This window comes from Ambystoma mexicanum, chromosome 8 (assembly GCF_040938575.1).
Source record: "Ambystoma mexicanum isolate Mex_15411 chromosome 8, UKY_AmexF1_1, whole genome shotgun sequence".
NCBI lineage: Eukaryota > Metazoa > Chordata > Amphibia > Caudata > Ambystomatidae > Ambystoma > Ambystoma mexicanum.
Genome location: NC_090929.1, coordinates 118,055,428 through 118,068,276, shown reverse-complemented (window position 1 = coordinate 118,068,276; position 12,849 = coordinate 118,055,428). Strand labels below are relative to the sequence as shown.

General features: G+C 46.9%; 1 protein-coding gene across 2 annotated transcripts in view; it reads right to left on the bottom strand.

Moving 5' to 3' along the window:
• NR6A1 (nuclear receptor subfamily 6 group A member 1) overlaps positions 1-12,849 on the bottom strand; it is a 1,456,199-nt gene that overhangs the window by 164,119 nt on the left and 1,279,231 nt on the right. For both annotated transcript variants that reach the window (XM_069609446.1, XM_069609447.1), the window contains one exon: positions 6,700-6,813. In XM_069609446.1, coding sequence (XP_069465547.1) covers positions 6,700-6,813 — 114 coding nt within the window. The remainder of the gene's footprint in view (positions 1-6,699; positions 6,814-12,849) is intronic.

Here is a 12,849-nt window from a genome sequence, read left to right as displayed (position 1 = left end):
ACCAGGTCTGGCCACCAGAGTCAGGGACAGCCCCCCCGCACCCTTCAGCTTGGAAAGTGTACCCAGGCTACTCTTCTTTGTCGCAGTACCTTGTGAGAGGGAACCAGGTCTGCCCACCAGAGTCAGGGACACCCCCCCCACCCTTCAGCTTGGAAAGTGTATCCAGGCTACTCTTCTTTTCTTTGTGGCAGTACCTTGTGAGAGGTAACCAGGTCTGCACACCAGGATCAGGGACCCACTACACCCTGGAAAGTGTACCCAGGCTACTCTTCTTTATGGCAGTACCTTGTGAGAGGGAACCAGGTCTGCCCACCAGGGTCAGGGACCCACTACAGCTTGGAAGCACCCGGGCAGTTCTTCCTCAGCACAGTACAAGGCGAGGGGGAGCCAAAGATGCCAACCAGGGTCTGGGAGCCCAGGGGACTCATTTTCAGGCCCGAGACATGCTGGGGGGTGCGATATATTTCCTGAATAGACAATGATTGGTTGAAAACATATTTGGAAAATCCTGTTAAGACACGAGCCTTTTGGCCAGGGGAAGGGGGCTCTCACCCCTGGAACAAGACGACATTTCCTTTGATTTAATTAGTTTATTGTGTAAGGGATGGATGTAGGATGGTGACACTGGACATTGGGACTTGCTTTGGACATTCTGACACTAGTTATTTCAGTTGAGGCAGGGACACCCCTCAGAGTTAGGGCGAGATAGGGCTTTTCTTTTTTTTAGCCTTGAATAAAAGCTTATAGCAAACGCTATGACCCCTTTGTGTCAGTCTTACTTCTGCTCCCTTACAGTATCCAGCATCAAACTGATGAAGAGCTCGTACATAGCATGAGAGAAAACCTTGTGCATAAGATGCAATCTAACACTGTCCCTTATACATGACACGTTGTGCTTTAAGCAACTTCAAGAGGTTGCTGAATTCACCTACATCGACAAGCACAGAGTTCATGTCACATAGCTATGTTTATATGACAGCAGTTTACTTTAGGGGTCAAACTTGTCTCCTGGTAGCCGTGAATGCATCAGGCTCTTCTAGGCTACAACGAGGAACTAAACAGCACTCGTCAAATTCAGTCCCTGCTTTATGGCCAACATTCATGATTAGTTCTACAATTCCTAATGCAGAATGAACGCCCTATTAAAACACAGGTACCAATAACACATAGCAAAAAGCATCCTGGCCATAGAGGGCTGCAGGGACCACAGTGGCTCAATCAATGCAATAGCTCAACACGCAAGTCATGATGCCAGGCCCTTGGCATTCGGGACGTTCACCAGTTAACTTCCCCAACACTGCCAATGTTCTTAGATACAACTATCTCATTTGCAACCAAGCTAAGAACACCAGGTTTCAACTGGGCAAAGAACTGAAAAACGTTGACAGATTGTTATGGTATCCAAGAGCGTCTCCCATCAATTCAGACTTCTAAGAAGGACCATCCCTTACAGTAATAAGCCACTGCATGGCAAGTCATTGCCACTCATCAACGAAGAGGTGGATAACAAAGTGTGTTACTCTCCCCAGAACACTGATTCAAGAAAGCCGCAAGCATAGCTGTCGGAATACCCGCCTCACCCCCGCCTACCTGCCAAAAAAGAAAGAAAAGAGGTCATTATAGTGCCTCCTGCCCACAAACATCCCATGGCCAGTCTGTCCCAGAATTAAATGCAAAATGGTCTGCTCGACCCTCAAATGCTTCAATAATTCTGCACCAAAATACCTCTTGAATATAATCTCTAGAAATCTAACAGCAAGTGACCCCTTTCCTGCCAAACACATCTGTTTCCATCCTTCAACTACACCAGAAAGTTGACAGCGGATTGTCTGATCAAACTAGAGTGCACTGGAAGAAAATACCCACCAGCATAGAAAATCTGACCCCTCCTTACCCCACTCTTCACTGGGCTTACCCCCCCATTCCCCTCACATTCGATGCTCGCAGCACCTGTGGAACTAGAATGCAGCTATCCCCATGATAAAATGCCGTCTAGCTACACACAATGTCTCTCTCGCATACTCTCCAGACTACCTCTCCGCAGCCACCCTCATACCCGCTCAACATGGATGACTAGCAGGAACTTGACCACCCCTAATAACACTATCTCTCTGACAGATTTTACCATACCTGGACTTCGGTCCACCAAGGGAATTCAACCTACAGTACAGTACGTTGAGATCATACCAATGGTCAAAGATGATATACAAATGCCCATTAAATTGTCTAAACCCTGCGCCTGTGTTATTTAATCAACTTCTCAAATAAATTAAGAAAAGCAAGGATGATCTACAACTGCAGTTGTACTATGCAGATATTCTAGAAACTGCAGCAAACTATACAAAGAGCTTCATTTTATCTCCATTAGGTCTGGTCATATAACAGATCAAAAGGACGAGACCGGATATCACTTCAGTTTACTCAAATTTATTAAGGGATGATACAGATTTGGGCAAAATAATTAAGAGGTTGGATGTCAGCAAAAGGTGGCAGAATTCTCTAAAGGATTAAGGACAATTAATGATCCTTAAATTTCATGAGGGCCTCTCCGCTATATGGGTTCATCTCCGGACTTCATGTCCAAAGTGAGTCTGTTAATACCCTACATTTCCAGGGATTTCTGCACCACTTGTACCTTCAGTAAATGAGGCTGTCAACCTTCTACGCTGGTCCCTCATGGGAGAACTCCCTTGACAGGCTCAGTCTCTGCCTTAAGAGTTTCTCAACCCTACTTCCTGGCAGTCCTGGTGTACTTTTGTTTTGGTTGTAGACTTAAAAAGATAGTCCTGAAATTCACTTCTCTGTTCAGTCTCAAGTTCTTATACTGGTCTCTCAAGACTTTCTGGTTTCACAATGCTACTTCTTGTCTTATTTCCAGATGGTGTTACGCCCCACTGTTGCAGAGGTGGCCTGGCAAAGGCTGTGGCACTCTAAATGCCTCATGTGAAATGGTAGAGGGTGGAAGGAAGGGCACAGCCAAATACCTTGAGTGTATCCCTCACCTGGGATGTCCACACCCCAAAGCCCATCCTCTGGTCCTTCTAGTCTCTACGCACCTCTCCTGCTTGTAAGACTCCCCCTCTTGTCCTTTATAAACATCTCATCAAGTCCTTAACAAATTGTTTGTCTAGCTGTTTAATATCCTTTCCCTTCACCTGCCACCCGCCATGGGCAACTCACCGACACCCTCCAACACAGTGAAAAATCTTGGTTGCACCCTAGACTCCGGCCTAACACTCTCGCGCCAAGTCAATAATGTCTCAAAGTCCTGCCACTACCACCTTAAAACCCTCAGGCGCATCTTTCCATACCTCTCATTTCCGAACAGAGTCTCTGCCGTCCAATCAATCGTTATATCCAGACTGGACTACGGAAACCCCCTATACCTCGGAATCCATGCCTACCAGCTGAATAAACTCCAAAGAGCACAAAACGCGGCAGCCAAAATGCTGCTTGAGCTAGGTCCAAGAGACCACGTATCCCCAGCCCTCAAGACACTGCACTGGCTTCCAGTAGCCCGTAGGGTGGCTTTCAAAACCTTATGCCTCACCCATCGAGCACTGCATAAAACTGGACCTCAATATCTTCAAGAAAAACTAATACCATATCATCCCTCTCGCACCCTAAGATCAAGCTCAGCCGGCCTCCTAACTATTCCTAAGACAAACTCAATCAGGATAGGCGGAACATCATTCTCAGCCCAAGCTCCAACCCTGTGGAACTCGCTCCCACCCCACATCCGCCTAACTGAGGACTTAACGTCCTTCCGCAAACTACTGAAAACCTGGCTCTTCTCCTAAAACCAACCGGCTTCCAAACTAGCACCATCACACCGACCTATTGAGGGGAAGAGTGTTGAGGGCGGATGAGTGTCGAGGGCGGATGAGCGTCGAGGGCGGATGAGCGTCGAGGGCGGATGAGCGTCGAGGGCGGATGAGTGTCGAGGGCGGATGAGTGTCGAGAGCGGATGAGTGTTGAGAGCGGACGAGTGCTGAGGGCGGACGAGTGCTGAGAGCGGACGAGTGCTGAGAGCGGACGAGTGTTGAGGGCGGACGAGTGTTGAGGGCGGACGCGTGTTGAGGGCCCATGAGTGTTGAGGGCCCATGAGTGTTGAGGGCCCATGAGTGTGGAGGGCCCATGAGTGTGGAGGGCCCATGAGTGTGGAGGGCCCATGAGTGTTGAGGGCCCATGAGTGTTGAGGGCCCATGAGTGTGGAGGGCGGCCGGATGTGGAGAGCGGCCGGGTGTGGAGGGTGGCCGGGTGTGGAGGGCGGCCTGGTGTGGAGGGCGGCCGGGTGTAGTGAGTGAAGACATGTGTGGAGAGAAGACGTGTGTGGAGAGAAGACGTGTGTGGAGAGAAGACGTGTGTGGCGAGAGGACGTGTGTGGCGAGAGGACGTGTGTGGCGAGAGGACGCGTTGTGACAAGAGGACGCGTTGTGACAAGAGGACGTGTGTAGCGAGAAGACATGTGTGGCGAGAGGACGGGGGTGGCGAGAGGACGTGGGTGGCGAGAGGACGTGGGTGGCGAGAGGACGTGGGTGGCAAAAGGACATGTGGTGGCAAAAGGACGTGTTGTGGCGAGAGGACGTGTTGTGGCGAGAGGACGTGTGTGGCGTGAGGACGTGTGTGGTGAAACGACATGTGTAGCGAGAGGACGTGTGTGGCGAGAAGACGGGTGGAGGGCCGACGAATGTGCAGAACGGACGAATCGCTTAACTGCATGAAGTCCATATTATACCTAGAATGCATGGATCCTTTAAAAGATCATACCTCATATCACACCCCACGCTTACTCTCTCCTTACACCACCACCCAACTAGAACACAGAGATACTATGACACCATTCGGTATAACTGTTCTCATATCAACATCTGACGCCGCTCACTCCACATCACTCTATGTAATCACTGCTGGTCTCGCACCCCCAGCCAGGCGTTCTCCTCAGGCCTTACGCTGCCACTCTCGGTCTGGATAATTCCTGCCAGATTCGAACACATACTCCTGACCTCTCAGCCACCACACCTACCGCTATGAAGCAGCTTCCACAGGAAATTTCGCACCAGCTGCACACATACCAGATGCGCACTCGCACCTATTGGACCCTCTCTCCTCCCTCTACTGACTAGAACTTCGGTTCCCAAGGGCGTTCAACCTACCAGCGCCTTCAGACCATACCAATGGTATATAAGGCGCTATATAAGTGCAAAATAACATAACATAACATAACACCTCCACTTGTTGTCCACTGCACTCTCTCCATCTGTTTGCCCTTGTGGGAAACTCCCCCTCTCAAAATGTTTACAATGGTCTAATCTTCCACACCTTCATACTCCTTCCCCTCTCCAGCTATATTTCTCCCAAAAACTCAGATCTCACTTTTTTCACTCGCCTGACACTTAATTCTGTACTCTACCTGAAATTCAATGGTTCCACTTTTCTGAGCTTTCCCTCAGTCCCGCTCCTGGTGGTCTCCTGCTTCCTCTTCTGGGTAGTTAGCGTTGTTCCCATCCCAATAGTGAATCTCACCCTACTGATCATCACTTCCTGATATTCAACAATCTCCACCTGACAACCCCTCATCAACTCCTGACTATTCCCTTATAGTACCTCCTGATGTTCATGTTACCCTTTGGTTGTGCTTAAGCTCCAGCTCCTAGCACCTTCCATCTTCAAATGAACTCTTAATATCTTCCTCCAAACACTGACACTTTTTGACTGAGAGCCTGGACACACACAGCCCCTCCCCCAGGGCCCTCCATCTGAGGGACTGCGCCTATGTCAGGAAACTAGCGAGGGCCTGGTTTTGTTGAGGCTTAATAAATCCCTCACACTGTGCCATGCTCTCTGAAGCGGGTCTGAACCTGTGCTGGCAAGTTAGTAAGGAAATGGTATTGGATGAGCTTAATGGGTTTACCTGGGCGCACAGGCAGGTTGGACCAAACATTCCAATAGCGGGTCCGCTATCTTAGATTTCACTTGTATCCTGGATGGCATTTGCAGGGTTCTGGGGGATGAATGGTATTCTGGTTCATCAGTGCTTGTTATTACTAGGATGCAAAGTGCAAGCTGCTGCTTCGCCTGTTCCTAGCCTGATCATGAAGAGTGCTGCTGGCAGCGACAGGGCAGTTAGCAGTCACTCAACGTCCATCTGAAAACCTTGTGAAAGAATTGAGTGTGTCCCTGATGTCACGAGAGCTTGCAGGTGAGGTCAGGAAAACATTTCTGAAGAGCCCCCAATGTCTAAGGGGGCTCCCACATGGGGCAGCTGTTACTCATGGGGCATTTGATATTCACTTTGTAACCAGATGCGCTCCAAGGTCTTAAATATAGAGTAGCACTATTATGGGGAGGACTGGAAATGAGCGCCTGCTTTGTACCAAGGCTCCAAGAACGATGTAAATGAAAGGGTTGGTGCTTCTTGGATATCTCTTAACGGGTCACTGTCCTGGTTGTCTCTTCCGCACTAATGCAGGTTAAGTGGATAAACCAAGGAATCCTAAAAGTACCACCACCATGGTAAACAATGTACTAAATTGTGGAGGCGGCCAGCCCCTTTGGTCACCCCCCACTAAATAACTACAGGTCCCCAGGGTCCTGAAATGAACTAAATCACACAGCATCAAAACAGACTGAGGAGGTTTGCGATCAAGCACAGATCCAGGCCACAACACAATGATTAAATCTTAAGGCTTTGCTCACCCAGTAGGATGTCATTGGACCCTGTACAGTTGTGAGGAGGACGCCTGTAGTTCTCTGTTGCAACAATTCCATCAAGAGCCAATGCAGGAACATCAAGGTCGGTCCTGCTGATCTCTGAAAAGCAATACAAAATGACGGATTACATGAGGCAATCATGCACATGGAATTAAAAGTACTATGTCAGGAGCACCAAGACTTCCTAAATTGTACCTTTGCCAAAGCAGAAGAAAAAGACAACTCAAATGGAAGGCAGGCTACATGTTACCAATGGTAGATTATATCTCATCATCAAATAACAAACATCACACATACCAGAATTAAGCAGAACTGTCAACCCCTCAAATTCATTCCTGACAGTGATAGGTTTGTTGAATTATGACATGAAAGAAGCTCACAACTATAACACTCCATTTCCAACCCTATTAATCTGCAGGTTTTCTAGAACCTTTCCCCATATTTTATATGTCGGACACTGCATTCATAGAAATTCTTTGCATTTTTATCCTAGGACAACAAAACCTGCAAGGACCACAATGTGTCATCGGTCACTGGGGTCCTGGACAGCACGCATTCATAAGGATGCCACTTTGCGATGCACTGCACTACTTAGACAATGCGGGGCAATGAAAACCTCTGCATGATGGATTTACTTCCAACTCTGCAATGGGTCAGTAAGCATCTACTGCTTTTTTGACAAGCATCTATCTCTCAGTTGAAAATCGGAAAGACGCCTGTTCTTCTGTCCAGCAACCATTTACCAAACCTTGGTGCTGTCACTTAGATACCAAAGCAGTTGCTAGTTATGATGGTCTGGCTTTGTATTAGGTCACTGGGATTGGTTATTGTTTTGCCAGTTAGGTCTACACAAGACAAGCATCCAATCAATACGCGAGGAAAGTGAGTTTCTGTCCATAATTCAATTGTTTGTTCACCAAGCACCAGGAATATTGAAAATGCCCCCACGCCCTTCCTTCAAACCAGAAGGCAGCAGAACATGGTCTACCTCTGCTTTCTATTCTATGTAACCATCCTGACTTTGTGCCAGCCCTGAAAAGGGAAGTAAGAAACAGTAGTCGTAGCCCTCCAAGTAGGTGCAGGGATGTGTAAAGAGAGGTGTAGTGAATGCAGTACTTAAAATAATTCTTGACAAATACTTGCAAACGCTGCATGGTTACATTTCACAATATTCATATGGCACTCTATAGCTAGAGACTGATGGTGATCTTCATACTGCAGGACAACCAGGACTGCACTTCGTTTCTCAAAGTACTCAACATCAGCCTCAACTACCATGCCCCAGTGAAACAAAGCACACTCAAGCCTATCCTTGGCACCCTCTGGCCAATACATCTCTCTATCCACACACACACATACACTTTCCCTAAGAAAGGGCTAACTATATATGGAGAAAACTGTCACACAAGGTCAGGAAGAAGGGCAAACTACAAGATGGTCAAAGGACATGGGAAAATCGTGCTGCACGTCATTTGGGAGTATATGGCACTATAAATGGCAATAAACAAAATACAAAGTGCACGAGACTACAAAAAAGAAAACGGTGCAAAAGTGTCACTGCCACCAGCCCATCCTGGACACATCATGCAAGTAACCAGAAAGGTACAGGGACACCAAGTATCCCTTCTGCCCCTAGGTGAAGGTGATGTGTAGGAAAAATTAACACAGAATTGTACTATGTAGAACAGAGTTCTCCTGCACTGTTAGGCATAGGGACTGATCAGTGCCCTCAAAACAGATGAGCTTAGTAATTAAGTGGAGAAAAACATGTTTCAACTAGCCCCAAAAGTCAGTAATGGTTCAACAAATAGCCAAAAGTATTGTGTCCATTGAGGTCTATGAAGGGAAAGCACCAACAAGAAACCCTTTCCCAACATCTCCTTGGTAAGATGTTTGAGAAAGCAGTAGCCATGCAACTCCAACACATCGAAGCCAACAACCTCCTTCAGTCCTACCAATCTGGCTTCAGGAGCAGATGCAGCCTGGGAAGGACCTTCATCAAGGTGAGATGCAATACCATTAGCATCCTCAGGCTATCCCTGACCTCCGAGCAGCATTGACATTCTACATCTCTGCAGGGGGGTCAGCAAGATCATCCTCTTCTGGTTCCAATCCTATCTTGCTAACTACCATCAATTCGTCCACAAAAAGATTCCTCGATACCACCAACGCTACCTATTCAGCTATCCATTCTCTCCCCCATGATCTTCTACCTACATGGACCCGCTCAGAATCCTCCATGCATCCACCAATACATAGATGGCATGCAGCTCTACCTCAAGATATACTGTATTGAAGATATCCACAGGCTCACGGCCTACCTCTCCTTCATCCAGCCATGGATGACCAGTGCTTACCTGAAGCTCAAACCCTCCAGGACCAAATTCCTACTGCTGACCAATAACACTGAACCCAGACATCCAGCCCTGGTGCTCTGCCATGAACCTCGAGTGTTTCACATGCCAGTTGGCCACTGGCACCAATTCCCTTGGGTTCAACAGCAACAGACACCTCTCCTTCAAACAGAACATAGCAGGTAAGAAATAAATAGATTGCACCAACTTTCTCCAAGAACAACTTCAGATCTGCTATCCAAGCCATGGTCTTCTGCCACCTGGATGGTGGAAATGTCCTTCTGGAAGGTCTCCCAGCAACTACCCTGAAATGTGTGTTACATGCTTGAGCACCACTCCATGATCTCATCATCCCAAGCATGATTGAACTGCACTAGCTCCGGGTGCAAGCCCTCATCTTCAAATCCTGCTGCAACACCTACAAGTCTGTCACCTTGAAGTCCCCAAGCTACCTCACTGAGAACTTCAGCATCTCTGGAGCCCTACAATCCATCAGAAGTGTGCATACTTTAACTCTGCTGGTTCTGGGCAGAAAGGACCAGAAGACAGACCACCTCTGTCCAAGAACACAGACTCTGGAACCTCTCCTCCCAGTGAACACCAGACACACACCTGCTTCTACATTTCAGAAAAGAGCTCAGGATCCTAATCTTCAAGCAATGACTCCTCTAACAACTAGGTCCACACACCCACCACTCCCTATTTAGCCTCAGGCTGGGTTATCTGCTCCTCCCACCCCTGTTGCTTCCCCTGGTTGCTTGCCCGCCCTCCCCCATTGTTCGCTTTCTACTCCTTTGCATCTCTGCTTCCCTCACTGTCCTTTCCCCATGACTTGTAAATCGCTCTGATGATTCCAGAAACAAGTTGCACACTCACCAAATAGCCTAATGATATTGTATTGTAAAGTGGTCTTGTGCGGTGCTTTTCTGCCTTTTGGCACATGGTTTTGGAAAAAGGGGGAGGGGCTGGTGAGATAGTGAGGTAGACGGAGGCAAGTGGGCAACCTACAGTGTTGGTTTTGCAAGCTGACAGTACCAGAGACCTCTGTGCCAGTATAATTAAGTCATTTGTGGAAGCTTACAGTAAGTGCTCTGCTCAGCTACTTCCCCCTAACCGGTGGGTGCCATGTTTGGGAATGGAATGTGTCCTTTGTATAGTGCCTTTCACAGCGCACTGTAGATTGAACGCCCTTGGCGGGACAGACGGCCAGGTATGGAAAATTCGCTGGTATGCTTGTGTGCATTTTGGCCAATACAAGGATATGAAGGGGTGGCCAAGTCCCTTCTAGACACCCATGTCTAGCAGGCAAGTGGATGGGTGGTGAAAGGTAGTCTAGAGCGAGGTATGCAAGAGCAGGATCATCATTATGTGTGTCGCTACCTATCGAATGTTTGTCGTGATGGGTAGCTGCGTTCTTATGGCAGAGGTGCTGTGCAAGGTATCTTAGAGTCATGTATGGTGGTAGGTGATTGCAGGACGGCGGCCACGCCTTCGGCTAAGATTCATAAGCATGGAATGCGAGTGGTTCAATACATTGGCTATGCTCTAGTGATTGCCTAGATTCAATACATTTGCTGCACTCTAGAAGCGCCTAGATTTAGTTCAATGGCAAAATTCTACATGGACCCAGCTTCAAAGCAATGGCCACATTCTACGTGCACCTAGACTGAATGCCATGGCTACATGTTACATTCACCTAGATTCGATACGCTGGCCACAATTCTACACTCGTTTAGATCCAATACACTGATTGCCTTCTACATTCACCCGATTTCAATATACTAGCTACATTTTATATTCACCTGGGCTCAGTACATTGGCTACATTCCACAATTATATGGATTCCCAACAGTGGCTGCATTCAGCATTCATCTATGTTCAATACAATGGTTACCTTGCACATTTACCTAGATTCAGTACAAAGGCTACCTTTTATACTTGCCTAGACTAAAATGGCATAGCTACATTTTACACTCATCTAGATGCAATGCAATAGCTACATTCCACATTCACCAAGAATACAATGGCTACATTCTGCATTCACCTAGATTCCATGCAATGTCCACTTTCGACATTCCCCTAGATTCAATACATTGGCTACTGTGCGGAGTCAGAAATGAGAGACGGACACAAAGGGGTGCCATTCTCAAAGTCATACAATTTATTAAACAGAAATGGCTTGGCAAACACCTCTGTAGCCATTTTCGGAAGAGGATTCTCCCTACCTGGGGAACTAAAACTAAGGATCCATCTGTGTTCATGAGTCAGTAACTTAAAAGCCATCCTTGGGTCCAAAACATTCTAAGATGACCCTCACACTAGAAACAAAACAACAAAAGGTGCTTTGACTTGATGTTAGCAGAAAGTGTAAGGATAGTTCCTACAAAAAGGGTTTCCAAGGAAGGATTTGATTACAATTGGGGAGTCCTAGGGTCAACATGTTCTGTCTCTACCCATTACGCTGTATCACAATATAGACAACCACTTTATTGAAAAGGTATTCCTACTTCTAAAGTCCCTACATCTAAACACAAGTCCCTACAAAGAAAATCTTGCTGCCCCTCGCTGTGTTGTTTTGCCCCTGGAATGCGCTGCTGTAACGCTGATCTAGTGTGAGGGATGGACAAGAAACTCACCCAATCCTCTCTCAATACTTTTACTAAGTGCTAAAATATTTGTACACTATTTGGGAGTTGATTTTCAACTTTAGTGTCATCGCTTCAAATGTGTGTCTTTTCCGCTCAAAAAAATGCTTGATTAATCCTAATCAAGAGTTTAAAACACAATCCTATTTTTCGATTGCTTAGTATTTAATATTCATTTAAAAGGTGATGTACTTTAACCAAGCTCACAAGAGGTGTTGTGGGTCTCAGGTCATCACACCTTGGATCCAGAGGGGCTTCCCTTCCCCTGGGTTTTTAGATGGGATGGGAAAATGTCTCTTTATCCAACAGTTCCTTTTTGTCGTGGTAGTGAATTCAGGAAAGTTTGTGTTCAAACAATACGTCCCATAACAATCTCTCTTTAACTTCAACCAATACATTCCATAACCATCTTTCTTTAGCTTTTCTTTTGTGGATTGCCTGGCATACTCCCCTGCCAGGAATCCTTCTATGGGATTTTCCATGCCAGGCCTCTCCTCAATGCCAAACCTGTTATACAACTTCAGGTCCCTGGTTTACTCCCCTGCCAGGACTTCGGTCATGGGCTTCTCAGATACCTTGGAATTTCTCTGCCAGGAAAGGTTTTCTGATTTTTACTAAATGGTGGAATGTTAGATGACAGTAAGCCATTACGTCTTGGATAGTATAGTGTCTTCCTCAGGTGAAAGGGTGAAATACTGCACCTCTTCCCAGTAGTTATCTCTTCCCATGTGATCCTCCCTTATTGAGGGCCCCCCCAGGGGCAGGATCAGGTAGCAGCTGTGGCCCCCTGGCCACACAGGAAGTGATCACCGAGGGGAAATCAGCGATGACTCTGCTATAGTCATCACATTACATTCTAACATTCAGCTAGTTATAATGCATTGACCACACTTTAGCATTCTCCTAGATAATACGTTGGCTACCCGTCAAGAGTCACCTAGAGTCAATATGGATGCTACCTGTTACCATTCTCCACAACAGATGTATAGCTAGACTTTAACAATCATCAATGTTTGTAAATTAAATTCCCGAGTTCTGCCCAAGTCATTCCCAGCCACCAAATTTGCTTTACTTTCTGCAGAGATATACCCAACCTTTGCTACCGTTGACACCACTCGCTCTTCGTTGACACCACT